Source organism: Oryctolagus cuniculus, chromosome 20 (assembly GCF_051225735.1).
Source record: "Oryctolagus cuniculus isolate XC-2025 breed Fujian yellow rabbit chromosome 20, ASM5122573v1, whole genome shotgun sequence".
Taxonomy (NCBI): Eukaryota; Metazoa; Chordata; class Mammalia; order Lagomorpha; family Leporidae; genus Oryctolagus; species Oryctolagus cuniculus.
In genome coordinates this window covers 42561180-42588627 of record NC_142886.1, presented here as the reverse complement: position 1 = coordinate 42588627, position 27448 = coordinate 42561180, and the positions used below count along the sequence as shown (strand labels likewise).

Sequence of the window (27448 nt, the reverse complement as noted above, 5' to 3'; positions counted from 1 at the left end):
TTAGTCCCTGAGAACCGGGGGTGGGGGGCGCAGCGCTGGGGTCCTCAGACTCTCAGCGGTCTCCGCCCTCCCCTTTTTGGGGTGAGAGGTTGGTCACTGTCCTGCTCTGACCAGTTTGCTGTTTCTTCCATTGCCCCAGCGGCTGGAAACCAGTTACCGAGAAATTGAGGAATTGGCTCAGGGAGCATTTGCAATAATTCCTTCCCTGGCCTGGGGCGAGGTCCTTGGCTCAACCTGCTGGCCTTGGTGGCAGCCCCAAGTGACCTCCAGCTCCTGACCCCCGCGGAAGGACACGGGGTGCCCCTCGGGACACATGCCCATTGAAAAAGCACACCACCGGGCCGGCGCTGGGGCTCACTAGGCTAATCTTCCGCCTGCAGCACCGACACACCGGGTTCTAGTCCCGGTCGGGGCGCCAGATTCTGTCCTGGTTGCCGCTCTTCCAGGCCAGCTCTCTGCTGTGGCCAGGGAGTGCAGTGGAGGATGGCCCAAGTGCTTGGGTCCTGCACCCCATGGGAGACCAGGAGAAGCACCTGGCTCCTGCCTTCGGATCAGCGCGGTGCGCCGGCTGCAGTGTGCTGGCCACAGCAGCCATTGGAGGGTGAACCAACGGCAAAGGAAGACCTTTCTCTCTGTCTCTCTCTCTCTCACTGTCCACTCTGCCTGTCAAAAAAAAAAAAAAAAAAAAAAGCACACCGGGCCCGAGTCCTCTGAGGCCACGCGCCCGCTTGAAGTCTGCCTGTGTGCCCCAGACTGTGGGAGCGCCCAGGGATCAGCCAGCCCTGAGCCCCCTCGTCGTTCCCCCGGGCCGTTTCGGGTGCGTCCTTGGTTGATCTGAAGCTTCCCTTTGAAGTCACAGCTGAAAACGCCACTGAGGACAGACTGCGTCTGGGGGGTGGGGGAAGGGTGCGGAAGACAAGCCCCAGGCCCCCAGGCTGCCTTCTAGCGTAGAGGTTAACCGTCTGGCATTGGCAGGAAGGGGCCTTGAGTGCCATGCAGCCATAACTCTGTGACCTTGGGCACGTTTCCGAACCCCTGGCCGGCTGTCAGCGTAGGACGTGGCCCCGGCAGGAACTTGGCGAGGGCTGGTTTTCGTCATCAAGAGTGACAGTGCATTTTCGTGCCGCAGCAGACACTTTGGCAGAGTCTGATAGGACCCAGGCTCTGTGCCGTTCACACACTGGCCTGTGCGGGGCTGCCAGTGACACGGTCGGGGCCGCGTGTGCAGAGCGCAGGCGCAGGCTAGCGTCCGCCGAGGGCTGAGCGCCGAGCTGTGGGACCACAGCACATTCTTCGACCACGGTGCCTGGTGCAGAGCAGGCAGGAGCCGTGGCCCGGCGCTGGGGCCACCAGGATGCTTTTGCGTTCCGAGCGGCAGTGCCTGCCCTTACACCTGTCTCACTCCCGCTCTGGCCGCAGCCACAGCTTTTGAGCCTGTCTGCCTCTTCAGAGAGCCCAGGCCTCCACGATCCTAGGAAGACCGAGGCACCCCAAGGCCCGAGAGGATGAGCAGCCCTGGGCCTTGGAGACAGCGGGGTAGAGAACCGGCTTCATAACCAGTCCCAGGGAGTCACAGGTGCCCCTTGTGGGGTGGTAAGGACGAGGGCTGCTCTGGGCCCAGGCACCCGCGAGGCATGGAGAAGAAGTCATAGTACCCTTACTTTATGAAAGGGGAAACAGGTCCAGCACGGTGGAGTGACCTGCCCCTGCCCAGGAGCAGCTGAGCCCGGGTGGGCTTCCAGGCCTGTTTTCCTTGCCAACCCTCACTCTGGGTGCTGGGGGATGTGGGCCCCATGTCAGGGCTGGGCATCCTCAGTTGACCATTCTGCAAGTCAGAGGTGACTCTTGGGCCGGTCTCCTGCCAGCCCTGCCCCCGGCCCATGTGAGCCTCGCCGTCTTAGTCACCAGCAAACACTGGCCCCTTGTTTGCTCTGAGCACCGCACTGGATGGTGGGAGTTGGATCGTGAGCACCACGACCTCCCCCGGCCGCAGCAGGCCACCCTGTCGGGGAGATGGCCCCAGTCCCCACCACGAGAGGGACCACGCAAGAGAATGGGGAGGCTCTGGGAGTGGGGGCAGGGTGGGGTCAGAGCAACAGAATGACAGCCAAGTGACGGAGGGAGTCCCCTCCATTACAGCCGCTCCGGGAGACCGTGGCTCCGTGGCATCCCTTCCCTGGCAGGCTCCCCTCCCCTGAGGCATCCGCGGTCTCAGGGCCCCTCCCCCAGGAGGCATCTCCTCCTCTCCAGGCAGCAGGGAGAGGCTGAAGCCCCTCTGAGCGTCATCAGGGACCCCCCCCGCCAGGGCAGCACTGGGGCTGCTGGCCGCCGGCAGAGATGTGGGTGCTGCACGCCCAGGCCCGGCCTGTCCGAGTTGCTGTTCTTGTGTGCGGGTTTTTTACTGGCAGAAAATGCCTGGAAAATACACAAAGCAGGTGGCTGGCTGCCAGGACTCCACTGTTTACCTTCGGTGCAGCGGCCAGGGCCGCGCAGAGCTTATCTTCCACACAGCCCATGGTCGTCAGGTCTCAGGCCGGGGGCTGCTGCCAGCCGAGGATGCTGGGGCATCCCCGCTGCCCACCACCTTCCCCGACCCCACAGGGACCCCGTGGCTCCTTCTGGGCCGACCTGTGCGCTCCGGCACTGCAGGCGGCCAGCAGGTTCATGGCGTACGCGTGACAGTGGCCAGGGCAGTTCTGCCAGGCCCCGGGTGCCTGCCTGGCATGACTCCCATGGCCCAGCTCTCTCCATGTGTACCTGGTCTGGTCCTGTTTGTGTTACCTGTCTCGGCGGAGCCACGGGTTCCCACAGAAGAGAGTTGCTATCTACAGAGGGTGTCATCGCCTCCCACCGGCTCCCCCTCCCCTCAAAGTCTGCGTTTTCTGGGGGGAGGGGTCAGGTGGGGGGCGCTGTGGAATCCGCCAGCAGAGCCAGCAAGGCTGCTACGGTCTCCTCTTTTTATCGCAAGGGAAACCGAGGCCTGGGGCATGATGGGCCAGCTGGTGGCTCAGCAGGGAGCCTTGCTGCCTGGCCTCCGGCCACTTTCCCCTGCCTTGCACGGTGGCGGTTTTTCCTTCCAGGGCTCTGGGTGTGGTGGTCCATGGAGGTGGGAGGGTCACCCCGGCACCTGGGCTCGCGTGGGGATGGGCGCGCGCCAGGGCTGTGCAGATGCTTGGAGGTGCCCTGGAGGAGGGGGCCGGCTGCCGTTGGGTGGTTTTGCTCTGCACAGGCTGGTTGTCACCATGGAGAGGGCAAGAGATTCTTCAGTGTTTTCTTATCCTGAGGTCAAGGGACTTTTTTTTTTCTCCTAAATAGGGGAAATCCCGTAACTTCTTTGCTGGCAGACAGTGAAAAGAGGAGTTAAGACGTCGGCAAAATGAGCTGGCACATTCCTTAGGCTTAACTGGAAGGATTGTTACAGGGCACGACCGGGTCTAAGAGACCACTATCCCAGGGCAAATAAGCGTGGCAGTGTTGCCTGCGAGGACAGGGGACCGAAAACGTAACTGGAGCTGCAGGCCTGGAGAGAGGCTAGGACTGCTTCCAGAAATACAACCCAGGCCTCGGGTCTCTTCGCTCCCCACCTCTCCCGTCTTTGCTCCTGCCTGCAGTTGGCCTGCATCGGCCTGAGGACGAGACCGCCGGGTGGCTGGGCTGTGGCTGTGGACGGCAGCCTCCTGGGGGCCGGCGCAGGCAGGAGGCAGAGACCGGGAGGGGCCCTGCGTGGCGGGCTCAGCCTTCGATCCCAGGTGCATCCCTGCCCCGGTGCGTCTTCCCCTGGAGGCCCTGAGCAGGTTTCAAGAGTCTCCATGTTCTGCTTCCTCGTTTGTAAAAATCACTTCTCGTATTGGTGGAAAGTAAAATGGAAAACAAAGCAAAAGTGCACGTAAGCTCCAAGCGCAGTGCTCGCTTGGAAGGCTCCTCTGTAGCTGTTATCCTGATGTCTCCACTCCCCCCGTGGGCACGCTCGGATCCTGGAGGGAGCCCCCACTTAGGGGTGGGGACAGAGGCAGGGTGGGGCTCCTGGCTTTCTCTGCCCTCAGCTGAGGCCGGGTGGGGGGTCAGCCAGGTGCCGAGCTGGCGCCGTGCAGGTAATGGTGGCCGTGTGCCTATGGCAGGCATCTGGCGGGTCAGGAAGCGTGGTGTCAGGCCGCCCTGGCTGTTGGCGGGTGCTCCTGTCTTGGGGTCAGGTGATGCTGACTGTCAGTCAGCTGGCAGCTCTGTCTCCCTTGGGGCCTGATCTTCCCAACCCCGTGTTCTTGAAAAAATAAAAACACATTCCGCAGCCGGGCAGGGCGAGCCTCGCTGAGTGGAGGAGACGGCCCTGGGCTCCCTCGCTCACCATGAGCCCCGGCTTCAGTGAGATGTGCCGGCAGCCAGTCTCCCCTTGAATCGCCAAGCCCACAGCCTGCAGGAAAGGGCAGATCTGAGTTCCGATCTGGCTGTGTAACTTTAATAGCTCCACCGGCCCTCTCTGAGCTCTGGCTTCCCTGGGCTGCGGGGCTCCTGGGCACGGTCAGTGAGCACTGTCTCTGCATCTGTTTTGAGCATTGCGTGGAGCTTGGGGACCAGTTGTACAGGACGGACGCTGGGCCTGCTCTGGGGGCGCCTCTCTGTGTGTTTCCCGGGAGGGGCAGCCCTGTGCCGGCCCCTCTCGGAGCACTGTAGGGAGGCTCGGCAGCGCGCCCGGGGTGGCCGTCACGTGGGGGCCATGGCGCCAGGGACTGAAGCTGTTGCCTTTGTCTCTGATCCCGCCTTACAGCTGAACCTCAGCCGGCCGATCGAGGAGCAGGGCCCCCTGGACGTCATCATCCACAAGCTGACCGATGTCATCCTGGAAGCTGACCAGAATGACAGCCAGTCCCTGGAGCTGGTGCACAGGTTCCAGGTGAGTGGGGGCAGAGCTGTGCTGGGCCGCGGGCGCGGGAGCTCCGGGTGGGCACCGCGACAGGACCCGCGTCAGGGTGGAACACTGAGGCTGGGTGACGGACGGACGAGAGGTCTGTTTAGCTTGCGGTTTTGCAGGCTGGGATCTGCTCGGTTCAGCCTAGTGGGCGGTGCCGTGGCTGGAGTGAGTGTTGTGTGAGCAGCAGAGGCCCCGCGCGGGGCTGGGGAGCAGCCAGGGGGTCACTCCAGCCCAGCACTCGTTCCTCCAAGGGCAGTGCCCACCCCTTAATGGTCCCACCACCCCCAGTGTGGCCATGCCGAGGGCCAAGCTTCCAACACCTGAAGCCCTGGAGGGCTCAGACCGTGTCCCAGCCTCGGCGGAGCCCTTATCTCACCCCCAGAGAACAAGACCCCCGAGCTTGGCGCTGAGCCCTGCCTTAGTGGTGGACCCTTCTCGCTGCTCGTTCCGGTGAGCACAGCTTGAGATGTCTGTGAGGCCCCTTGCATACCCCACCCCCCACCGTTTCCCCAGCAGCCTCCTGGCCCCGCAGTGATCCTGTCATCTGCTGATCTGCTCAGGTCGCTGCCCCGACCTGCCCTGTGTTTTCTCTTTTGTGGACAAGAAGGAGACTCCTCTGGAGACAGTTTGGGAGCCACAGAAAGCGCAATTATCCTAGAGGCAAAACCCAGCCCCCGTAGTGGACATTCTCAGCGTCCTTGGTGGCCCGGAGCTCGCACGTTCTGGGTGGGGTGCTGGGGCATTTGGCATCCTGTTCTCTGTATCGGGACGGAGGGGCGCCAGCCAGGCTCCTCAGCGCGCGGGGCTGCCCCACTGCGCCTACCCGAGGTCGGGTCAGCTGCCCCAGCCTCCCTCGCTGCTGTCCATGGCTCCCGCCTGCTTCCTGGGCTGAGGCCCTGTTGCACGTTCCCACTTCCTGCCCGCACCGCCCTGCTACAGCTGCAACCTGCTCCTGGCTGCCCCTGCTGCTCCCTGGCTGGTCTGATCCCACCGTAGGCTGGAGGCCATAGGACAGACAGGCTCAGGCGCCTCCGTTCCTCATGCAGCCTTGGTTTTCCTGTCTGTAGGATGGGTGGTAGTGATAGGAAAACCTCCCATCGTGTTGGGAGGAGTAAACCACTCGATGCACTTGTGAGACGTGCTGTTCCACGGGCTGGTGCTCTGAGGTTGGTGTCGTCCTGCCCGAGTTCCTGCTGGGCTCAGAGCACACACAGGCAGGAAACATCTGCCCCGTGGACTGACTGCTCTTTGAGCCCCTGCCTCGTGCCAGGGCCCAGCCGATAAGTGCTCACCTGTGTGCCGCCTTGAATCCTGCAGCCCCTCCAGCAGAACCTGCCAGGCAGGGAGAGGGCCAGAGAGAGGAGCTGCATCCGCTGGTTCACTCCTCAGATTCCCGAAGCTGGGGCAGGGCCAAGGCTACAGCCAGGAGCTGGCAACTCCATCTGGGTCTCCCACGTGGGTGGCAGGGAGCCAACTACTTGAGCCATCACCTTCTGCCTCCCCGAGTGGGCATGAGCAGGAAGCTGGGACTGGAACTGGAACCCAGGCCCTCTGATGTGAGACGCGGGGTCTTAACCCATAGGTGAAATGTTTCCCATGGGGGCTGGCTCCCTGCTGCTTTTCCATTCCCCTGCCACTCCCACCTCCCAAAGCGTAGCCCCCACTGGTCCCAGGTGGAGCGGTGGGCTTCCTCCCCCCTGCATGGCCCCGGTTTCCTTGTTTCCTCTGGAGGCCCCCAGCGACCTGTTCACTGCCCGCAGTGTCCAGGTGACCCTGCCTGGGGTGCACAGCCAAGCCCGGACTGCCACATAGACCTTTGGGGTGGGGATGGTGCGCCTCCTGCTGGATCCAGGCGAGGTGGCCCCGCAGGGAGCCTGTCACACAGCGTCTGGGGAGGCTGGGTAATGTATAGTGCTAGCAACAATTGCTGTTATACAGCAGATAGCATTTACAGAGCAGCGAATGTGCCAGGTCCTGTTCTAAAGTACCTGTTAGATATGAACTCATTATCCCCCTTGTACAGGTGGGGAAGCAGGTGCAGATGGGTGGGGTCGTGACCATGGCCAGCAGGTGGGGGACTGAGTGGGACTGGAGCTGTGTAGGTGGAACTTGCTCTCCCCGGCCTTGCCCCGCTGCTGCCTGGGAGGCGGATCCTAGCCCCCAAATCACAGCCACATGGCCCCGCCCCCCAGCCTCGCGAGAGTGCTGGTGGTTCCTGCTACTTGGAGTGGGTGGGCTGCTGGGCAGAATTCCTGTGTATAAATGCCCTTGGCCAAGCGAGTGCTGACAGCCACTCCTGTTCCAGCCACTGCTGCTCGGTCTGCAGCTTCCTAAAGGGCCAGTGCCCTGGAGGGGCCAGTGCCCTGGGAGGGGCCACTCCCACTCCCACTCCCCCCTCCCACAGACACACACAGAGGCCACGGCAGGTGCTGGCTGAACGGCGACCATTACTGCCCCCACCCCCTGTTACAGACACGCAGTGTGTGCCTGAGACTGGGTATGTTTCCCAGGGAGGGTCAGGGCCCGGCCCCTGAGTCTGTCCCAGCCAGGGCACACACCCAGCCGGCCCCCAGCCAGGGCCAGTGACCTCACGATGACCTCCGGCTCCGATATTTCTGGACTAGGTTTCCACTGTGCTGCAGCGAGAAGCCGGATCTCTGATAAGGGCCCCGAGGTTTCCTTCTTTGTCAAAGAACAATCCTTTGAGGAAAAGGGTGCCAGGCTGCGCTTTGCAGGGGCTCCAGGGAGAGAGGAGCAGGCGGGGGCTGGCAGAACCAGAAGACACAGGGTGAGGGCCCTGGGGTGAAGGCCGGGGCAGGGGCTCCTCGTGTCCCCCAGGCAGGGTGCTGTCAGCACTGAGGCCATCCGCCCGCCGCCCCCGAGGGGCGAGATGCAGGCTCAGGGCCAGGCCGCGGACTCCAGGAGGCTGATGCCTGACCTTGATCGTGCCTCTCATTCTCAGATCTTGTTTTAGTTTTCACTCTGTAGACGTTGACAAGGAGGCCGTGGTGTTTGGGGAGAGGGATGCCCCAGTGAGAGGCAGCGGGGAGCTTGCTTGGGTGTGCAGAGCACCTGCCTGCCGACGGACGAGGGCAGGGGAGTAGTCAGGTGGGTGCCGCAGAGGGGTTGCGTCTGCAGGGCCGTCTCCAGGCCCCCGGGTTGGGGAAGACGAGTTCCCAGCTGCTCCTGACCGCCCTGAAGCCCACCGCTGTGGGCTGCTCCCATGAAGCCCCTGGTGCCCCGGGGAGCTGAGAGGCCCTGGCTGCAGGCTGCAGGGCGTGGGCCTGGGGCTGCTGTCCATCAGTAAGCTGGTATCATCAAAACCGCCCCTCCCTTGGGCTTTTTTCTTTTGATTGGCCTCACAGAGGCTCCGCGTGGAGACCTCGCTGGGATGATTCAGTTGTTTTTCTGCTCCGAGGATCACGTGGGGCCAGCAGCCTGGTGCCATGGTGGCTCTGCCCGAGATTTGGTTATCAGCAAATAGACTTGGGCAAAGGTCCCTCAGGGCCCTGCCCGTGGGGGAGTGGGGCAGTGGGAGGGTCTGTGCCCTGTGCTGAGGGCCTGCAGGCCTCATGCTTCCTTGGGGGACGGGGATGGCACAGGAACCTTCTCGTCGGGGCACCCAGGCCACCTGGGTCGGGCGTGGCTGCAGGCGTGGGTGGGTGCAGCTCTCTTTCTGTCCTCGTATCTCCTGGCGGGGGACAGTGGCTGTGGCCCACAAAGCACGTGGACCTCACTGCCCCCGACCGATTCTTCTCCCTCCTGTCTCGTTCAGCTGTGAGGACGTTAATCATCCCTCCATGTTCCCCGGGTGTTGGTCAGCCTGAGCGCTGTCCACAGGGGCAGCCTCCTCCATGGCGACTCCCTGGTGCTGAGCTCCCCGGTGGTGGGCGAGGCCCACGGCAACGCAGGAGCTACCCTCTCGGCCCCGAGAGTGGTGAGTCGGGAAAACACAGATCCGATCTGTGCAGTGTGCCCTGGCCAGGACGGTGCCACGCTCTCACTGCAGCCACTGACCCAGCCTCACTGTGTCCCTTCCTGGCCACACTGGCCCTGCCTGCCACAGGCCGACTCTTGCCCACCTCAGTGCCTTTGCACAAGCTGTCCTTTGGCCCAGGGGCCCCTTCCCTAGGGAATCGTCCCTGCCTCTCCTGCCCCAGCCCTCCTGGGAGGTGCATAGGGGATGACTCAAGCCTTGGGAGGGTTGGAGAGGAGACCAGTGGGCCAGGCTGTAGGGCTTGAACTTTGTCCTGCAGGGGGCTGGGGGAGGGGCTGGCATCGATAAGTGTAGATAAGGCATAAGGGAGGCCTTGTTCAGGGGAGGGAATGGCCAGAGCAGGTGCACCCAGAGCAGGTGACGACACCACTCAGTCATCAGAGCTTGGGTGTTTCCGAGAGGAAGGGGGAACCAGTGACCGTGGGGGCTCAGCCGCGCCCCAATCCTCAGCCCCAGGTCTCCTTCCCACTCCCACCCTGGCTGCAGTTCAGCCTCACGCAGCCGCCACAGGATGAAGGCTGCTCACCCCTTGTGTCCAGGACGGCTGCTCCTTGCTCGCCCTCAAGGGTGCAGGCGAGAACGCACGCTTGGCCACGCAGGTTCTTTGTCCGAGGTTGGCCTGAAAGGAAGTAGCATGCAGTTAACCTGCAGCCCCTGGCCAGGGACAGGAAGTGGCAGCCGGGCACAGGTGGGGAGGGCGCACCCCGCTCGTCCCAGCAGTGTAGCTGCAGACTTGGCTCGGCCTGGCTCGGCTCAGCCCTGGGGCCGCGGGAGGGCCTGGCGGTCACGGCTGTCCCTCACTGGGCCAGGCCAGGCCTCACTGCGGTGGCAGGAGTTCCTGTCTCACAGCACGGCTGCTTTCCAGCTCCTGCCTTGTGGCCACAGAGGGGCTGGGGGAGCAGCCCCTAGGCCCAGGGATAGCAGTGAGGAGAGTTAAGAGGGCAGGAGGTCACAGGGCAGGTAGGGAGCAGTATCCAGCTCCCTGCGGGAAGGAAACCGAATACTGCAGGTTGCTTTCCTTCCTTAAAATAATTAGACCTTTATTTCAAAAGCCACTTGATAGGGCTGTTTGGAGCATTTGAACTAACACGTGTGGTGCCCTCGCATGCGTGCTGGCGTGGAGGGAAGGCTGTGGCCACTTCACTGTTAGCGCCTGGGCGTGGTCGCCAGGCAGCCCCCGGAACACGGCCAGGATCTCAGTGAGGATCAGCCAGGGGGCTTGCTGCATCATCACCCCCACGCCCAACCCCCCACTGCGGTGGCAGCACCGCTCCGTCTGCTGACCTGCGGCCCCCGCTGATTTGACGTGGAGTCAATGAGGCAGTGGTTGTGAAACGTCCCCGGACAGCAGGTGCTCTGAGGCAGAGCCAGTGGGGGTCAGAGGCGCTCGGCCCCCAGCCCAGCCCCACCCCTCACCAGCTGACCCACCTGGGCCTCTGCCACCCTCCCAGACGGCACGTGAGCCAGAGGCACGGGGAGCAGCCATGTCCAGCCCCAGGAGTGGCTGCCCTGAGCGGTAGGCCACCACCTCCGGGCTCACAGCCCTTAGGGCTCGGGCATGCTCTCGCTCAAACCCTGAGAGCCTCAGGCGCTTACTGAGATGGAGAGGAACTAGAAGAGGCAAAGGTTTTTGCTGTTCTTTGGATCTGATTAGGAAGAGAACGTTAAGCCTATCAGAAGGCAAAGAATACTATAACATCTCAGGGAGCCAGAGGAAGAGCCAGGGACTTGTGTGTCAGCATGGAGCCACGGGACAGGCCACCATTTGCTAAGCATGTGCCACGTGGCCTCTTCTGCCCTGGCCTCTTACCTCTTACCTGTTTGGTCTTCGTAGTCCCTAGGTTAGTGGAATTACGTCTCCATGTTCAGGCATAGAAACGGAGGCCCCCGGAAGCCGAGTTGTCGCTTGCCTGCTAGGATGTGTTAGGGAGGGGCAGGGCTGGGTTTGCCCCTCACCCTCTTTGCAAGTGGGCCCCAGAAGCACTTTGGCCGGTGGCCCGGGGACCTGTGGGAGGCATGAGGGTCAGGGTTGTCTGGGGGAAGAGGCCGCCGTCCGGACCGCCTCTGCCACAGCCCAGGCCAGGCACTGCTGACTGCTGGAGCCAGAGCTGGCCGTGGTTGGTGGTCCCTGTCCCAGAGGAATAGACCCTGGCCCAGGGGTGGCTGTGAGGTCAGCCTCGTGATGACCGCTGCCCGGGGTCACGAGGCCACTCCTCCTGTGGAGGAGATGGCCACACAGTGTGCCCATTGTGTGCTCTGGCTGGGCCAGGAGGGCGGAGCTGGGAGTCACCCTTTCTGCTGTGGGGAGGGCGGCGTCCTGCAGTGCTGTCAGCAGACCTGCGACCCTGGAGCACAGTGGCCAAGCCTGAGCCCCGAGCCAGCACGCCCTGTGCGTGTGTGTGTGTGTCTGTGTGTGCACGTGTGTGCACTGTCTTGCACTTCAGGGTTGGGGCATGTTGAGTTTCAGAAACACTGGTGTTTATTAATACGTTTCTCAAAGTTGTGGGAAGAACGCGTACGCACATTGTCGGGTTCTTGACACTGCCGGTGCCTGGGACTGGATAACTCCACGTGGTTAGGGGCCGTCCAGGGGCCTCCCTGGCTGGCACCCCCTGCCCTCTCCTAGTTAGGACAACACAGCCCCTGCAGATGTTCCCCGGGGGACAGTCACCCTGGCTGACCCGCACCGCCTGGGGCACGTGGATGGGTCGGGAGAGCTGTGCCTGCGTCGGGGGTGCGTGCCGAGGTCCCATCGGGTTGAGCAGCCCTGTGTTTGGTGACTGGGATCTCCGTCCTGTGCTGCCGGTCCCCATTCATACCTGCAGCAGAAGGGACGCCTGTTTCCGAACTCCTGGATTGTCTCGGGGGCGTGGCTTCCTGCCTGGTCTCTGGGCTGCCCGCGGGCTGCGAGCCCCTGATAAAGGCCGGTGTGGTTTCCTCTGACCTCATGTGGTGAGTCAAGAGGAGGGCTGGCCAGGTAAACCGCCCGTGGGGCCTCTGCTGACCTTGTTCCTCTGCGGGTGAAGCACAAGGATATCCCCCGTGCCCCTCCCTGCTCCGCCTCAGGCCTGCCGCGCCGTCTAGTCCCCCATCTGGTCTCTGTATCGATCCGTGAGATCAGTCAACAGATAACCACTCTGTTCTTTCAATCATTCATCCGGGAAGTCTGAATCGAGTACTGACCGTGTGCCAGAAAGCAGAGTGACGTCTCAGATACAGCATAACTAAGATCAGGTGGATGCTAGTGTGTGTGTGTGTGTGTGTGTGCATGTGAGCGTGTGGATGTGAGTGCGTATATGCGCCGTGTGCGTGTGCACGCGTGTGTGGGTGTTGGGGAGTTGGGGTGGTGCAAACACAACCCAAGTAATAGAGGAGAAAGTGGCAGAGCCCAGCTGTGGGCAGTGCAGAGAAGTGAATCAGAGGAGGCTGTCCACACAGCTCCTCACTGCGGAGCTGCCCGAGGCCTGCAAGGGCAGGACACAGCCTGTCCTCGTAAGCAGAGCAGTCAGGTCGCAGGCGGAAGGAGCAGCCTCTGCCCAGACCCTCTGGCAGAATAGGGCCTGTGGGGCCCAGGGCAGCTGGAGCAACCCGTTTACAGGGCCGGCAGGAGACAGACGGAGCCTTGCCCTGTGGCCTCTGACATCATGCAGGGCCACCTCTGATGACTCCAAGTTGACCCATGGCCAGAGTGCCCTGTTCCAGCTCCCAAGCTCTCCAAAGAGGAAGAGGCCCTGCCCATGGCAAGGATTTCCAGCAGGGATGACAGGGGGACAGGTCCCACCCGAGCATGCCTGGGCCACTTGCTTGGAAGAGGGCTGAGGGATGCAGCCGTGGCCGGTGGTCCCAGCACCGCGTGTGCCCCTAGCTGTGCCTCTGAGTGCAGCCAGAGCCTGCAGGGGTCTCTGTGTGCAGAGCGAGCAGTGCAGGGCTGCCCAGGCCTGCGTGGCCCCGGTCATCCCAGAGTCCAGCCGCTCCCTGCAAACTGTGTGCCGATGCTGGACACTGCTCTCCCCGTGACACTGGGGTGTGAGCCCTGAGTGCCAGCCCCGCCTTACACTTGCAAAGCACGGCGTGAAAAATGCAGGGTAGTCAGCCAGCCGCCAGGAGGGCTCAGCTGGACCTGGGAACTGAGCGTCAGACACAGGCTGAGAGTAAGGGTGGGGCCGGCAGAGCCTTTGGCCCCATCAGGGGCAGCTGCCCAGGGTGTCCACAGAGGCCGGGCGGCTCCACAGGCTCAGGTGCGCAGGTGCATGAGACGGGTGGGAAGACAGGGGCTGAGGAACGAGAGGCTGATGCAGGAGTGGGGGGAGGGGTGGGTGCGGGGCCAGCTCAGTGTGACCTCGGGCCAGGCAGCCCCTTCCCTGTCCTCACTTCACTCAGCTTTTGGCCGTGATCATGGGCCAGGGTCGCCGCTGAGACCCCCTGCAGCCCCACCATCCTGAGATCCTCCCCAGTCTGCGAGCCTTGTTCTGTTTGGTGACAGCACGTTAAATGGCCTGACCGCCTGCAGCCAGTTCCCCCACCGATGGGATTTCGGGCTTTCCTGTCACGTGTTAGGAACCCGCTGCAGTGCACACGCCAGGACGTGCACCTCGGTGTGCCCACGCGCGCAGTTCTGTAGAATGAATGACCCAGGCACGGAAATGCTGTGTGTGTCCTTAATCCTGGCGGCTGCCGTGTTCTCTCCACGGAAGCTGAACCAGTTACCCCCCTGCCAGCCAAGTGCTGGTCCATTTTCTGCCCCGTCTGGAGGCATTTAAGCCTGTTTATTTTGGCCTGGGGTGATGAGGCTGCCCGGAGCCCAGCAGTCTCCTCTCCTCTCTTGGTTTTGCTTCTGGACGCTCAAGGCCCGAGGAAGGACAATGCCTGTCTGGCCTCACTGGGCTCGCCCGGGCCTTGAACCCGGGCTGCCTTGTTCTTGTTTGGCCCGCACATGCTCACACTCACTTTTCTCTCCTGCACTCCCCGTGCAGCCAGGGTCTGACCTCCTGGGATCGAGTGACACATCCGAGGGACAGTTGGGCGCGGGGCCAAGTGCGTTTTTCCTTTTCTTTTTTTCCAGCTCTGCCAAAGCCCGGAGGCAGGGCTGTGCACAGGGTCAAGGTAGCCAGTCCACCCGTCCTGCTGGTGAAGTCCAGCACGCATGCCCCTCCTGCCAGCGTGTGCCTGCCCTGCTGCCAGGCCACGTCCCTTCCAGGCTCAGTCCCGGGGCCTTTTAGGCTGCTGGACTGGTCACTCCATAACTCAAGGCTGTCCTCATCTCCCTCCGGCTCAGGACCCTGTTGTTTTAGGATCAAGTCCAACTCCTTGGCTGGTCTGTCTCCAGCTGTCTCTCCTGCCCTCAGCCTTAACTTTCCCCTTTGCGATCTGTGGCTGCCCCAGCCGCGCAGGCTCCTGGCAGGCCCTCCGCTGCGCTGGGCTCTCTCTCCCCAGGCCTTTGTTCAGTGCCCTTTCTCCTCCCAGCCCGGGCCTGTGACCCTCTGTGGTTCGGCGTCCGTGGCCTCGAACCTTTCCCCCCCTCACCCCTGGAGTGGCAAGATGCGCTCCCCACGCCCGATGCTATGTCAGCAGGCCGTCTGTCGTCATGTCGCCCCACGCCTCTCCCCAGCGCTCAGCGCAGCTCCTACGTAAGAGCCCCCTGGGAGGTGCATAGAACGTGTGTGGATAGAGCACACACTTCGGAGGAGGCTGGGGCTGCACGCCCAGACACGAGAGACCCGTCTGGCATGCAGATGAGGGTCTGTCCGACCAGAGCGTCTGCTCACAGGAAGTTCAGCGCTTTCAGAGAAGTCAAGACAGAGTCGAGAGTGAGGAGATGCCCTCAGCTTGCCGGCTGAATCCAGAAGTGGTAGAGGGCAGCCCTGGGGCTCGGGCTTCTGTGGGCTGACGGCCAGGTGTGCGTGCCTGCCACGGAGCTGTGGCCCACGAGTCAGGTGTCCGCCCTGCCACGGAGCTGTGGCCCACGAATCAGGTGTCCGCCCTGCCACGGAGCTGTGGCCCACGAGTCAGGTGTCCGCCCTGCCACGGAGCTGTGGCCCACGAGTCAGGTGTCCGCCCTGCCACGGAGCTGTGGCCCACGAGTCAGGTGTCCGCCCTGCCACGGAGCTGTGGCCCACGAGTCAGGTGTCCGCCCTGCCACGGAGCTGTGGCCCACGAGTCAGGTGTCCGCCCTGCCACGGAGCTGTGGCCCACGAGTCAGGTGTCCGCCCTGCCACAGAGCTATGGCCCATGAGTCAGGTGTCTGCCCTGCCACGGAGCTGTGGCCCGTGAGTGAGTCAGAGGTGTCCACCCTGCTTGCCCTCTGCTCTTGCCCATGGTGGACACATGTGTCCCAGGCCAGCAGCTGATGGAGAGCCGCAGCCACAGGTGTGCTCCGAGGGGCGCAGGTGTCTAAGCGACTCAGCCCAGGACTGCAGCTTGCCCGGTTGAGGCCTTCGAGCACTTTCTGGTTTGTTCATCACAGCAGAGAATCAACAAACCCGGAACTTCAGAGTCAGAAAGGATACCAGACTCGAGGCTTCCAAGCCTGGGTTTACAGATGGGAGAACGGAGATACGAGTGCCTTACAAAAACACACAGGGAGCAAATGGCAGTTCTAGGACTTCAACACACATTTCTTTCTTTCTTTCTTTTTTCCTTTCTTTCTTTTTTCCTTTCTTTCTTTCTTTCTTTCTTTCTTTCTTTCTTTCTTTCTTTCTTTCTTTCTTTCTTTGTAAGATTTATTTATTTGAAAGTCAGTGTTACACAGAGAGAGAAAGAGAGAGAGGTCATCCATCCGCTGGTTCACTCCCCATTTGGCCACAGTGGCGGGAGCTGCACTGATCCAAAGCCAGGAGCCAGGAGCTTCCTCCAGGTCTCCCACACAAGTGCAGGGGCCCAAGGACTTGGTCCATCTACTGCTTTCCCAGGCCATAGCAGAGAGCTGGATCGGAAGTGGAGCAGCCAGGACTTGAACCGGTGCCCATATGGGATGCCAGCACTGCACGTAGCTTCTTTACCCAACTACACTGTAGCACTGGCCCCCAACACATTTCTTTATTTCTTCCTTTTTCTTTCTTTCTTTCTTTTTTTTTCTTTCTTTCTTTCTTTCTCTTTCTTTCTTTCTCTTTCTCTTTCTTTTTCTTTCTTTCTCTTTCTCTTTCTTTTTCTTTCTTTCTCTCTTTCTCTCTTTCTTTCTCTCTCTCTTTCTTTCTTTCTTTTTCTCTCTCTTTCTCTCTTTCTCTCTTTCTTTCTTTCTCTCTTTCTCTCTTTCTCTCTCTCTTTCTTTCTCTCTTTCTCTCTTTCTCTCTCTTTCTCTCTCTCTTTCTCTCTCTCTCTTTCTCTCTCTCTTTCTCTCTTTCTTTCTCTCTCTCTCTTTCTCTCTCTCTCTCTTTCTCTCTTTCTCTCTTTCTCTCTTTCTCTCTTTCTCTCTTTCTCTCTTTCTCTCTTTCTCTCTTTCTTTCTTTCTTTCTTTCTTTCTTTCTTTCTTTCTTTCTTTCTTTCTTTCTTTCTTTCTTTCTTTCTTTCTTTCTTTCTTTCTTTCTTTCTTTTTGACAGGCAGAGTTAAACAGTGAGAGAGAGAGAGAGACAGTGAGAAAGGTCTTCCTTCCGTTGGTTCACCCCCTAAATGACTGCTACGGCCGGCACGCTGCACCAATCCGAAGCCAGGAGCCAGGTGCCTCTCCTGGTCTCCCATGGGGTGCAGGGCCCAAGCACCTGGGCCATCCTCCACTGCACTCCTGGGCCACAGCAGAGAGCTGGCCTGGAAGAGGAGCAACCGGGACAGAATCCGGCGCCCCGACCGGGACTAGAACCCGGTGTGCCAGCGCCGCAGGCGGAGGATTAGCCTAGTGAGCTGCGGTGCCGGCCCCAACACATTTCTTAACTCTGCCTTTGTCTCAGCTTGCGCAGTGTCTCAGAGTCCTTGAGTCGGGGGTTAGGCTGAAAGACTTGGCCTGCGGGTGACTGGAAGGCTGATGCCAGGGACTGCTGCACAGGTTGCCCATTGCACAGCTCCACCGTAGATGCTGTGGATGGCGGGCACCCTGTGTGGCGAGGCCCTCTGAAAGTGCCTGGGGTCTGGGGTCTTGAGAGCCCACCTCCAGGGTTCAGTTGCCCGGCTCTCCAGCCCCAGCCCCGGCTGCCTGGCAGGTCCTCTGCCCCGAGACAGCTGGGCCTCCGTGGCTTCCTGGGGGCTGTCTGTGGCACCTGGCTTTCTGTGAGCTGTAATGATGCGGCAGGTGCACGGAAAGTGCTGGAAGGCCACGCTGGGCGGGCACCGCGCTCTGGCCTCGGTCAGCGTCGAGTCCGTTCACAGTGGTTGCGTCCACGGCTTCGTGGTCTGATGGGAGCGTTCCCCGCTTGTCCTTCCCTGGAGGGCATTGCCCAGCCTGGCTCATCACCTTGTCCCCACGCCTGCTGCGGGTCGGGGCTCACTTCCTGCAGAACCACACCCTGCCTGTGACACCACTGTCACTCATTCGTCCTCTGCGGCTGTCCTGTGTGCTGTCCACTGCACCGTGCTGGCCCTGACGCTGCAGAGGGGCCCTGCCCGTGCTCTTCCCTCTGTGCCGCGTGGGTCCTGCTCGTGGGGGTCTCTGTGGACCGTGGCATCCAGCCGCGCCATTTCTGTGCTCTGCTAAGAGGTGTCTCTCTTGCGTTTGTGCTGGCAACAGCCGCGAGCCAGAGGGGGCCTGAGGGCGCTGGGGGAAGCCGACGGAGCCGCAGTCCTGCCTCTGCCCTTGGCTGCGTGCCTCTGACCTGGCTGCCGCTCCGTTCTCCTTCCTGAAAAGACGGGGCTGCTCCAAGGAACCCCTGGGTCCTGCCAGGTCCTGAGCACCTGTGGTTCCACCTGGAAGGGACACGGCCCGCCCAAGGCGTGGTTCTCTCTTGGGTGCTACCTCGCGCTGGCTCCAGGCAGACTCTGCCTGGTCTTAGGGAACCGCAGGCTGGCAGACCAGGAGGAAGGCGTCCTGTCCCCAGGAAGGCAGCTGAGCGGTGCTGGCCCTTGCTGGAACTAAGGTGCTTGTCCCCTAGCCGGGCCTGTTCCTTTGCCTCGAGCGCTTGGGAGCCAGAGGACCTGGGTCTCCACCCCGGCTGGGCCCCGGGGTGCCCAGAGCCCTGGTTTCTGACTTCGTAGTGGTGGTGTGAGGGGACAGACGTACCTGTCATGGCCCACAGGGGGACACAGTAATGTGCATCCTGCAGTCTCGGCACAGCCCCCACCACGGCGCCCAGGCTCTAGGAACCAGGGGCTTCCTGGGTCTCGGTGTGGCAGGAACTGGTGGAAAGGCGAGGCTGCATGGCCGTGTGCGGGGAGATCTGGGCCTGGGCGGTGCTCTCGGTGGCACCAGAAGGAGTGATTGTGCTGAGTGAGCCCAAGGTCGCCTCCTCTCCCTTAAAGCCCCCACGAGTCATTTCCGGCAGGTATAAGGGAGTCACCTCTGTTCTCTCATTGAGGGGACCTTTCTCTGGAATCCACGGGTGGCTGCGCATTCCCCAAAACACACACGCCTGACTCGTGGCCTGTGAGGGCGTGGCCTGCGTGCCACAGCCCGTCTGTTTCCAGGGCCACGTGGTGGTCAGAATCCCACAGTCCCGTTGAGCTTAGCACAGAAGGGAGTGGCCCCCGTGTGATGGCCACCATGGCCAAGGGGGATTTGAGGGAGCTGTGCCCCGTGCGCCATCTTTGTCCTCTTCCACGTGGAAGCCTGGGGTTCCCAAAGGGCAAAGTCCAGGCAGTCCACGCTGCAGAGCCGCCTCCGACCCAGCCCTGCATCTCAGGCCGGGCCTCTCTCATGCTAGTGGAAGTACAACACACTCAGTGCTCGTGGGAAAGTGTGCAGCTTGATGAGTGTCACAACCTGGACACACTGCATTCCCGGCACCAGACGGAGCAGAGAGCCGTGCTGCCTCCCAGAAGCGCTCAGTGCTCCCTACTGTGCGCCACGCTCCTCCCTCCCTCCTGTTCCCAGCGTCTGTCACAGCTGCCACGGCCCCAGCCTTCTGCCGGCAGCCCCTGCACGGGAGCAGCAGCTGGCGTCTGTGACAGTTCCCTTTGCCGCGTAACAAGTGACCGCAACACAGGGCCACTCAGGACGGCCCACCTCTGTCATTCCGTGGCTTCTGTCCATCTGACGTCTTGGCCTGGGCCTGCCGGGTCCTCTGCTTCAGACCTGCCCTGGGCTGCAGTCCGGAGCCTGGCCAGAGCTGTGTTGTCCGACACTCAGCTGGGGAAGGATCTGCTCCCTGGGGTTGTGGGCAGAATCTGTGTCCTGGCAGCTGCAGGACAGAGCATCCAGGGCGGCCTGCAGCTCCTCCCCACGTGGGCCTCTGCAGCCGGGATAAACTTGCATCCTCGGAGCCAGCCACGGGAGAGCAGGAGGCTGGGGTCTAGTAACGCGGTCACAACAGTGACATCTTGTCTCGCTCGGGTCCTCCCCTCCCTCATCGTCACGGGAATTACAGAGATGCAAGGGCCGGGAGTGAGGGGAACCCGGGCCGCCTCGTGGTCCTGAGTGCAGATGGGGGTTCGGAAGCCACATCCCCGTGGCCCGTGGCGCCTGTGCCGTGTGCAGCAAGGACGCATCAGACCCCTTCCCACGCCCCGTGTGCAGCTCCTCTTCCTCGGATGGGGGACAGGGACACCAGCTCTGGGAGGACGGGAGGAGGCAGGGCCCCAGCTTCCTCTGGCCCACGTAGTGCTCCCACCAGTGGCCTCCTTGCTGGCCGCATGTTTCAGAGACTCGCCTCCAACGCCGTCCTCCGCCCTGGGTCCCCGGCCGGCCGGCCCTGTGTTACTGCGCGGCACACCTGGCCGGGCCCCCGGCCACACACTCAGCCTGCACACTTGTGCTTCCTCCCGGGTCTGTGCCCAGTCGCCCCGTGAGTGTCTGCTGAGGTGTCATTCCAGAAGGCCGAACTTGCAGCAGCAGCCACGCAGGTACCTCCCAGGGCAGCCTGGCTGGTGGCCCTCAGCGGGGCTGGGCAGCTCAGCCCCCTCCCGACTTCCCTGCTCCTCCCACTGACTGCAGCGCATACATTCCAAATGGTCCTTTGGCTTTTGGAGATTAAAAGCACTTCTGGGGCCGGCGCTGTGGCATAGTGGGTAAAGCCGCCGCCTGCAGTGCCGGCATCCCATACGGACGCCGGTTCAAGTCCCAGCTGCTCTGCTGGCTCTGCAGATCACAGTTACTCTGGGGGCCAGCACAAGGCCGAGTGTGGCTGCCTGTGCCGTGGGGGCTGTCACCATTCCTAGTGAAGACAGCCAGGCCGGAGGAGCTGAGAAGTTTTGGGGCCTTTTGCATCCTCACCACTAAATACCCAAGCTGAAGGAGGCACGAATCCACACAAAAACGGACACACGCGTGTTCACTGCGGCGCTGCTGGTGACAGCCGAAAAGTGGGGGCGAAGCAGATGCCTGCACGCGGTGTGGCCCGTCTGTCCCCTGGGAGGGACTGGGGGACTGGGTTGAAACAGCAGCAGAGCAGGACTCCTGCCAGGCACCCGTGCGTCTCGGGAGCAGGGGGCGTGTGAGGGAAGCTGGATGACATTACGGGAAATGTCCCGAGTGGGCAAGTGGTGCGCACGTGGAAAGTGGCTTCCAGGGGCTGGGAGGAAGGGGGTCGGGGCTGACGGTGGAAGGCCAGGGCTGTTTCCCGAGGTGACGGAAATGCTCTCACAGCGGGCGGATCCTCGCACGGCCCTGGAGATGGGTTGGGAGCCCGTGACTTGCAAACTCCGAGTCAGAAGCCTGGAATGCGGACTATGTCTCAACAGAGCGTGTTTTCCTGTCTCGGCTGCCCGAGGTGGGCAGTGCTGTCATCCCACTTCACAGATGAGGACCCTGGGAGGCAGGGAGGACGTCACCCAGGGGCTGGGCCTCCCAGCATGGCCTTCGGGCCACAGAGGAGGGGACTGCAGGCCCCAGTTCGCTGACTGGAACTTTCCACTTCGGTTGAGGAGGGGCAGCTCGGACACAGCTCACACAGCCCTGGGGGCCGACTGGTGTCTGCTGGGTCAGGAGTCTGATGAGGAACTGGAACAGAAAGCGCCCTGGGTACAGAGCAGAGCCTCAGGGTCTCGGGGTCCCGAGAGAAGCAGGGGGGAGACCCCACCTGGCAGCCCCCCTGGAGCATCCACCCCCCTCAGCTGCTCAGCTCCTGCCCCAGAACCCAGGGCAGCCGGCACCCTCGGATCCAGTTTCCTGATTTTGATGAGATCCACTTTATCTCTTTTTTTTCCCCCCCAAGCCATGGTTTAATCCAGGGTTGCAAAGATTTTTTTTTTTTTTTGCCAGTGTTTTCTGCTAAGAGTTTTCTAGCTTTAGTTCCTCCCTTGTAGGATTTTTATACTAAAAGAAAAGACGCTTGAAACAGGTGGACAGCAGCTGCTTTCATTTTCAACTTTAATTTTTGTTGGAAAGACAGAGGCAGAGAGACGGAGGAGACCTGCCATGCTCGGGTTCACTCCCCAGGTGCCTGCGACAGCAGGAGCTGGAAACCCCATCCGGGTCTCCCACGTGGGTGGCAGGGACCCAGCTACTCGAGCCGTCACCTGCTGCCTCCCAGAGTGCACGTTCGCAGGAAGCTGGACCAGAAGCAGAGCCAGGACTCAGACCCAGTCCCACAGCGTGGGCCGTGGCCGTGTCCCAGGGGGCGTCGAAACTGCCGCACCGGACACCTGCACTTTATTTTGAACTTGGTATTCGTGGCTGCCTGGGTTTGTGGACCATCAGTAAACTCGCACGGTGTTTCTTGTCTGACTACCACCTCACGTTGCCTCTTGGAAAACTGCTGGTTTCTGGCACTTCTGGCATTCCTGGGGGTGCAGGATAGCAGAGGGGGAAGACGGGCCCCTCCTCCTCCCCCTTCCCGTGGGAACTACAGAGACGCTGTGGCCACTCCCATTTCGTCCGCATCTCACCGCTTCTCCGCCAGCTTCAGTCAGACCCGAGACTCCTGCCTCATCTCGCTCGTGGTAGCATGCGTCTCTAAATCCAGGAATCACAGCTCTCTGGAAAGGCACTTGCTGTGTTCTGGGGCATGGCGGGAGACCCCCTCCCTCTGAGAATGCAGGGGTGGCACAGGGGTGGGCTGAGGGCCTCCTCTTCCCCCCAGCCAGTGCACCTGCCCGGCAGGACCTGAGCCATGGGGCAAGTGTTACGGCACAGCGGGTTAAGCCACCCCTTGTGATGCCTGTATTCCATATCGGAACATCGGTTCGAGTCCCAGCTGCTCCACTTCTGATCCAGCTTCCTGCTAGCACACCTGAGAAGGCGGCAGAAGTAGCTCTGAGTACGTGGGCCCCTGTCACCCAGGAGGGAGACCCAGATAGGGTTCCTGGCTCTGGCCTCAGCCATCCCAGGCCTGGCCGTTGTTGTCATCCGGGGAGTGAACCAGTGGACAGAAGGCCTCTCTCTCTTGCTCTCCCTCCCCCCCCCCACCCGCCTTATTTTCTGTCACTGTGTCTCCCTTTCAGATAAATAAATCGTATAGGCAATGTTTAAAAAAGACCTGAGCTGTCCCCGGAGGGCCGCCGCCTGGGGCTGGGCTGCCACAGGGGGAGGGATCGAGTCGCACTGCCGGCATCAGCAGGAGGTCGGCAGAGGCCGAGCCTGCCCGCTCCCCGTGCACAGGGCAGAGCAGGTGTGCCCTTTGCTCTGCTGGACGGGGCCAGAGACCTGGGCCGGGTCTGGTCCCGAGAGCCCGGGTGTTGCAGGATGAATGAGAGAACCCTGCTTCTGTTTCCCCAGACTCCTTCCACACGCTCTCCTGTGGGCTACAGCTCCCCACAGCAGGTTTTATTCAGAACGCACTTCGTCCCCCCCCAACTCGCACCACCCCGGAATCACGCAGCTTCCTATTCCCGGACGTGGCCCATGGCAGAGGCAGGATCTGCACTTGGGCTTCCGGTGGCTTCTCCGTTAGATGAGGGCAGATGCCAGGGTCTCCCTCCCCACGCGTTTCCCGCACGTTGAGACAGGGAAGGACCCGGCACCGCTGAGGTTCATCTGACTCGGATTCTCAGGGCGGAAACCTGTGTGCCGCAGCCCCGCGGAAGCCTGGGTCCCCGCTGGTGCCATCCCATGGGCATTGGGGTGTCTGGAAGGGCCTCGGGAGCTTGTCTTCTAGACATGCGCCTGGCTGATCGGTGGCCCGGGGATGTACCTCCTGTGCCTCGTCCCCTCCAGGGTCCCTTCGCGTATCTGTGGCATCCAGCAGCAGGGTCCATGTGTTCACCACTCACTGTGGAAGCAGCTGGGCCTCTCCTCCTCCCAGGGGTAGTGAAGTGGGCGGGCCCTTCCCCTCCTCCTCCCCTTCCCCCTCCCATCATCCCCCCCCCAAGATTCTGGGTAATTCTGAGGGACTTGCATGCTTTCCATAGCAAGGTCAGGTGACAGGCTTGGAGGAGGGTCTCCTGTGCATCCCTGGAGGTCTCCAAGGAGGCGGTGCTCGGGGATAGTTCTGTGAGTACCGCCACACCCATCCCGGCTCAGAAGCCCCTCTTGGGGTTCGCATTCCCGTCCTGTGGCTCTGTGTTCTCTTATGAAAAGCCGTGTCCCAGTGCACTGTGGGAACTGGCCGCAGCATTGGGTTATTCTGCAGCTGTGGGCGTCTTCCTCTCGAGATGGGGGCCGTCTAACCGGCAGGAAGGGGCAACTCGCTGCTTTACCCGGCCTCTGTTGCTGGAGACACCAGGGCTGTCCGTCAAAGCAGGAGTCTGCTGCGCCCCATGTGTGGCCCTGCCCGTGTCTGTGATGCCCTTAGCGGGCGGCTGGCCCTCCTGTCCCAGGACATCGCCCTCGGGTCTCTGCCAGCCAGCAGTGGTCCTCTCGTCTCCAGTCCACAACTCCAGAACTCGGGGCCGTGGTTACAGCAACCTCGCAGATGACCTGCGGTTACTCCTCAAGTCACAGATGAGGAAGCCGAGACCTCAAGAAGCCAAGTGGCCCCGGTGGGGGGTGACCAAGAGGTGGCGACACCCCAGCCTGGGCTGGCTGGCCACGTCCTCGCCCCAGCTCCCTGCAGGTTGGGGGAGCAGGGGGCATCGGGAGGAGCTGTGTGTTCCCAGCTCATAGCCTGGAGCTGGGGTCCACCGGCCAGGACTGCGCATCTGGGGGTGAGGGTGGGGGCAGAGGATGTCTCCTCCACGGATCTGGAGCCTGTTGGGGATTTATTTGTCTTGCGGGCAATGGGTGACCTTTGTCGTGATGCGATGCTGTCATCTGCCCGAGTCAGTCTTGGCGGGGGAGGGTCCCAGGCCCGACACCTTGTGTGCAGTCCAGGCCTGGTTTAACAGAACCAGCTGTGCTCAAGGACTGGTGCCAAGGGGACAGTGGCCCACGCGGAGCCCCGCTGGGGACAGGGCCTGCAGCGAGAGCTGGGACGGCGGCCCGGCCTGAGGCCGCTCTGGAGAATGCCTTCCTAAGGGGCGCCTCGGGGCCGTCCCCTGCCGGGAGGGTGCAGATGGGGACCACGCCTGCTCCAGGGCTGCCGGGCTGAGCTCCCCTGTGGAGGGCCAGTGTCCGCGGGGGAGGAAGGAGCGTGGAAGCAGCTGCTGTTTGCACCTAGTGCAGTGTAGACGGTGCGCAGTGAGAGGAGGGGGAGTGGGAGTGGGAGTGGGCGGCTCCGGGCGGTGACGGGGCAGGGGCCTCACCACTTAGGGCGGGGGGATTTTTAAACATCCAGAGGAGGCGGCAGGGAGGAGCCCCTGACCCTGTACTGTGCCGTGAAGTACGGGGGGAGACCGAGTCCACACCCGAGTCCACACGCGGACTTCGTGTGCAGTGCTGGTGAAAATGCTCACTGGGGAACCAGAGTCGGGTCGGGTCCCAGGAAAGGAAGTGGTCATGTGGGTCTTTGCTTTTGTTGATAACATTTCCAAAAAAAAAAAAAGCATCATGTAGGGGCTGGTACTGTGGCCCAGTGGGTTAAGCCGTGGCCCGCGGTGCCAGCATCCCATATGGGCGCTGGTTTGAGTCCTGGCTGCTCCACTTCCAATCCGGCTCCCTGCTAATGTGCCTGGGAAAAAGCAGAGGATGCGCAAGTCCTTGGGCCCCTGTACCCACGGGGGAGACCTGGAAGAAGCAGCCTGGGCCAGCCCCGGTTTTTGCAGCCATTTGGGGAGTGAACCAGTGGATGGAGGACCTCTCTCCCTTCTGTCTTTGTAACTATGCCTTCCAAGTAAATAAAGAAATCTTTAAAATCTTAAAAAGAGACACCTTGTGGGCATCTTTTCCCCTCACCGTTGCTGACCGCCTAGGCTGAGGGCTGGGTGGGGCAGTGGGTGCCTGGCCGAGTCCCCAGCTGGGTGGCCTGACCCGGCAGGCCCTGACCTCACAGCCCCCAAAGCTCACTCTGAATCAGGCACAGCAGTGCCAGCTGCTTCTGGAAGCTTCCAGCGAGGCCCCGTGCTGCCTAAACAGAAATCAGGCCTGGCCCCCACCTTGCCCGCCCCTAACCAGAGCGGGTGTGCTGTGCTTCCAGGAATACATCGAGGCCCACCCCGAGACCATCATCCTGGACCCCCTCCCTGCCATCCGGACCCTGCTCGACCGCTCCAAGTCCTACGAGCTCATCCGGAAGATCGAGGCCTACATGCAAGGTACAGAGCCCCGGGGGTGGTCCCGGCAGGGGGCGGGCCTGGTCTCTGAGCACCTGGGGCAGGCAGCGGTTGGCTTCCGTGGGCTGGTGGTCGCTCCCGCGATCGGCAGAGGGTCAGGGTGCTCGGTGGGAGAGCAGCCCCAACAGCTTCTGAAGGGCTTCACTTTGCCAGGTTGAGCCTGGGGGAGCAATGCAATCGTGCTGGGGCTTGGGGTGCAGGAGTGGGGCAGGGCAGCCAGCAGGGTGACCACCGGAAGAGGGAGGCAGACTGAAGGCAGGAGGCTTGAGTCAAACACGGCGGGGGGGGGGGGGGTGTGCCGCTGTGGGGCGGGAGCCGCCCTCGTGGGTGCAGGGCCGCCCTCGCCGGTGCAGGCGCTTGTCCCGGGGGGTCTCACCGCCACACCCGCCTCCCTCCCCCCCAGGAGCCGGGCAGCTCTGGGAGAGTCAAGGCTCCCTTCCAAGGTGCTTGGTCTCTCAGAAGGACTTGTTGGGGAGATGTTGTTAGCGGGAACCCAGCAGGAACCCAGTCCATGTGCACCTTGACCTGGGCGCTCGTTTCCCGTGCTGGGGGCCTGGTGGGTGCCGTGTGGCTCGCAGCCTGCGTGCCAGGCCTCCATCCTGAGAGCGTGCCGTGGACCCTCTCCTGGGGCCTCTCCTCTGCCCCTCACTGGGCTCCTCAGTGGTGGTCCTTCGTGTTTTGTACGGGTCGCGGGGCCCCTCGGCACGCAGCAGACCTGCTGACCTCCCAGTCTGTGGGCGGTGAGGCCAGCCTCTCCCAGGCAGGCAGCCCGGCTCCTGGCTCCTAGGTTTAACCTCCACATCCATGGCCAGAAGGCCCTGGACCTAGCAAGCCGCTGGCATGGGTGCAGCAAGGACCCTGGCCCTCTCTTGGGAATCTGCCGGAGGCCTGGCCAAGGAGTCTCCTCTGGGCTGCAGGCCGGAGGAACGGGGTCTGCGGTGGGAGGAACGGGGTCTGCGGTGGGAGCACTGAGCAGGGAGGACTCTGCCCCTGTTGCACTGTGTTGGAGCCACACAGTCCCCGGCGGCTGGGGCGGGGGTGGCAGGGACTGAGGCTCGGGGCCCGGGGCTCCCAGGCAGGGCAGCGGCGTGAGCTGACGTGGGCGTGCTATAGGCAGGGACCTTGTCCTTGGGCAGCAGTCACAGGTGTTTGAGCTGCCGAGTCAGGAGACAGCTACCTGTACCCGGTACCTGTATCCTGTTGTGGGGTGACGGGGGCCTGCCGAGTCAGGAGACAGCTACCTATACCCCGTACCTGTATCCTGCTGTGGGGTGACGGGGGTCTGGGCATTGGACGGGGACTCATGCCCAGCCATAGGGGCTGCCTGTGCTGAGCCTTGGCCAGAGCCTGCCCTGTTGGGTCCTAGACTCTCCATCCCAGGCATCCTCTGCTCGGGAGCCAGGAACTGAGGGCTCGTAGGCTGGGCGAGAACTTGCTGACCACACTGCGAGCAGGCTTGGTTTGCAGCTGGCAGGAAGCACGGGGTGTGTGGGCCAAGTGCACACCCTGGATCTTCCTCACCGCGGCCGGCCGTGAGCCGGCCTGGAGCCCTCCCCCAGCCGTGGGGGACGCCCACTTGCTGCTGGGCGTGTCTGTGAGACCCTCCCTGTCCCCTGCAGGTGCAGATCCTTCCCGGAAGTGCATCCCTGGGGCTCCCCGCCCCAGCCTCCTATTCCCGGAGGCACCAGCCCTTTACTGTAAATGGCCGTAATTACCGCTGAGTTCCCTCGGATAATTATAGCAGTCCCAACAGCAGCGCTCTGGTGTGGGCAGAGGGGGCTTGGAGAGACTCCCTTAAGTTGTCACTGTCCCCAGGCCAAGGTGGCACTCCCTGTTTTCAGAGTGCCCGGGCAGCTGCAGGGGGACAGCTGGGGAGGCCGCTGGGCCCAGGGTCCTCTGCTCTGCTATGGGGGTGGGCGGGGGCCATGCACAGGGGGAGGAG

General features: G+C 62.2%; 1 protein-coding gene across 3 annotated transcripts in view; it reads left to right on the top strand.

Moving 5' to 3' along the window:
• The window catches only part of ITPK1 (inositol-tetrakisphosphate 1-kinase), a 142350-nt gene that overhangs the window by 83916 nt on the left and 30986 nt on the right, over nt 1-27448 (top strand). For 2 of the 3 annotated variants that reach the window (XM_002719591.6, XM_017349458.4), the window contains exons 3-4: nt 4763-4888; nt 25371-25488. In XM_002719591.6, coding sequence (XP_002719637.1) covers nt 4763-4888; nt 25371-25488 — 244 coding nt within the window. Of the gene's footprint in view, nt 1-4292; nt 4516-4762; nt 4889-25370; nt 25489-27448 lie in introns of those variants that run through there. The other variant, XM_070065554.2, reaches the window with a different exon arrangement.